At 34.7% G+C, this 2678-nt stretch overlaps 1 protein-coding gene across 1 annotated transcript; it reads right to left on the minus strand.

Moving 5' to 3' along the window:
• Window positions 1-903: 903 nt before the first annotated feature.
• On the minus strand, window positions 904-2321 carry LOC131051725 (uncharacterized). Its single transcript, XM_057986350.2, has 3 exons — window positions 1727-2321; window positions 1545-1631; window positions 904-1449 (listed from the first exon to the last, which is right to left on the minus strand). Exons 1-3 carry the CDS (start codon window positions 2166-2168, stop codon window positions 974-976), a joined length of 1005 nt encoding a protein of 334 aa, XP_057842333.2. The 5' UTR covers window positions 2169-2321; the 3' UTR covers window positions 904-973.
• Between the last annotated feature and the right edge of the window lie 357 nt (window positions 2322-2678).

Here is a 2678-nt window from a genome sequence, read left to right on the forward strand (position 1 = left end):
TTTTCCCATACTTCTTTCTTGTTCCTTAATTAGTACTTATTTCTATGATCGAATCTTGTCACAACTTATTACAGATTAGACATTAGATTTGCATGGATACATCACACTTTTTGAGTCACCTATTGAAGCTACCTCTTCATGTTACATTTTTGGATATTATATTTAAGCCTACATTATCATATAATACTATTAGTGTTTCCTTTACTTTGGTGGTATTTCTCCTTACCCCATCTAAAAGTAAGCATCCAGTGCTATATCTTAGCAAGGAGGGAATCGCTATATTCCCCACCTTGTTCACTCATCTTTCCATATATTTAATATAACCACCAATATTGAGGCACCATAGCTTGCCATATTATACATTATACTTCATGGACACACTTTCACATCAAGGGAATCATGTATTCCCGCTTATGTACACAATCAACACAAATCTTGAGGTCGTGCACAGATTGGGAGATCAGATTTTCATAGTAATACTATTCAATTTCTTGATTCTCTATTAGACGCATAGATTCTTTGATCAATAAGCTAAGTACCCTTCTTCATCACATTTATTTTGCTAAAATCACAAATTTAACTATAGATTTATCATTTCCAACTAATTTCTCTAAACTGATTTATACTTTTATTCATTAAAATTATTTAGTTAATCTAAATTAACTCCAAAGAATTTTAAAAGAGATTTTAAAGCAAAAGGTTCCGCAAAGTACAATAATATCATCATATTACAAAAGAAAATGTGAAGAAATTAACTTTAAATTCAGTCTAAGTAAAATTTAAATTTAATAGTTTTATAATTTTAAAATATTGCTATCAATATGTTCGAAATCTCTCGAATTAATTTTTTCTTTACACCAACATTGTAGAGATAGACGAATAGCTTGTTAATATAAAATCAGTCATTTATAAAATATATGGACTAAGAAGAGGTGTAGAACCAAAAAAAATTAGAAAGAGGGATAAAAGGGTGTCAAACCTCGACACTCGCTCCATTAATTGCTGCGAAATGTAGCGCTGTATTTCCAGAATCGTCACGGTCGCGGCTGACCAATTTGGCTACATTCTTTGCCTCCTTGTTTGCTAATAGACACTTCACAACATTCAATTGATTATATTCGACTGCAAAGTGTAAAACAGATTTACCATCTGAACTGCGGATATTGACAGAGTCTGGCCTCCTCGACATAAATTCGTTGATTATATGCCAGTGACCTTTGATTGCTGCTACATGGATTGCACATCTTCCATACTCATCCTCCACCGTCATGAACTTGAATTCCCACGAATCATGATTTAGCATTACCTTTACGACCTCAAGATCTCCTCCTTGCACGGCTGCATGCAGAATCGGGGATTTCGGAAAATCCCAATACCAGGCTTGAAGAAACCTCAAAAGAGGGGTAAAATTACATCTGGCTGTCTTGGCCAGCATCAGCACAATTACACCTGCACTCACATTTACATTAATTAATGTCAATATATTTGATCTATCTGCAAACTTAATATTTCCTTCAACTTTAACAAATAGCGTATGAAGTTACCTTTATACCAGGCGTCGGCTAGAAGACGCATCAAAAGACTAGTAAAATTACATCTGGGTGTGTTAGCCAGCATCGCCACAACTACATCTGAACTCACAGTTACATTAATTAATGTCAATATATTTGATCTATCTGCAAACTTAATATTTACTTCAATTTTAACAAATAACGTCTGAATTTACCTTTATATCCCCTTAAAGCTGCCTCTCTAACAGATCGATGCCATTCAAATGGATCTTCCGATGGCCTGGCCTGCAATAAAAGTTTAACTGCTCCCACGTGGCCATACTGCGAAGCTATCACCAGAGCTGTCTCTCTAAACTTATTGTGACGGTCATTAGAACTCTGATTGAGTTGAAGGAGAAGTCTGACAACTTCTGTATTACCGCTTTTAGCTGCTTCATGCAGCACCGCGTTTTCATCCTTGTTTCGAGCTTTAGCCAAGGAGGGTTTCTCTTTCAGAATCCATTTAACAATATCTTGATGGCCTTCCCTTGCAGCTATATGAAGAGCAGTATCTCCTTGGAAAGTAACACCATCCAGAGCATCCTTGTCCTGCTCGTGTAAAGTTTGAATTTTATCAATATCACGAACTTCCAAAGCAAGGAAGAGTTCCCTATCCATTCTGTTCCTGTTTTCTCTGGTTGCCCACAATAGAGGATGCACTGCAAAAATCAGTGAGAACGCAAGAAATGTTCGCCAGAAAATTGCGTGGAACTTATATTTTTATACTTGATATTAAGTTTTTATAGGGGAAACACTCTTGAGCCACTAAAATTGAATCCTACAGTAAAGACGGTATAAAGTGAATGTATGGAATTAAGTATAAAGATGGGTAAATGGTTAATAAATTATGATTGTGTGGGAAAAAGTAAAAATGAATCCTACAGTAAGGTTGGTATAAAGTGAATGTATAGAATTAAGTATAAAGATGGGTAAATGGTTAATAAATTATGATTGTGTGGGAAAAAGTATAAGAATGGATAGAATGTATGTGTGTGGATAGGAATGTAGTCATTAATCAAGTTTAGGATAAGAGCGTCACTTGTCAATATATAATTGTATTAAAAAATTTTATAAGTGGAAAAATGATTGATAAATGATGAATGTGTGAAATAAGTGTCAGTGTGGATA

Source organism: Cryptomeria japonica, chromosome 5 (genome assembly GCF_030272615.1).
Source record: "Cryptomeria japonica chromosome 5, Sugi_1.0, whole genome shotgun sequence".
Classification (NCBI taxonomy): Eukaryota; Viridiplantae; Streptophyta; class Pinopsida; order Cupressales; family Cupressaceae; genus Cryptomeria; species Cryptomeria japonica.

Bases quoted from the DNA above. Each gene is read 5' to 3' on its own strand.
- LOC131051725 (XM_057986350.2), bottom strand. From the start codon at position 2,168: ATGGATAGGGAACTCTTCCTTGCTTTGGAAGTTCGTGATATTGATAAA. The intron at 1,632-1,726 runs GTAAATTCAGAC...CTGTGAGTTCAG, and splicing joins AGCTTTAAGGGGATATAAAG to ATGTAGTTGTGGCGATGCTG. The intron at 1,450-1,544 runs GTAACTTCATAC...ATGTGAGTGCAG, and splicing joins AGCCGACGCCTGGTATAAAG to GTGTAATTGTGCTGATGCTG.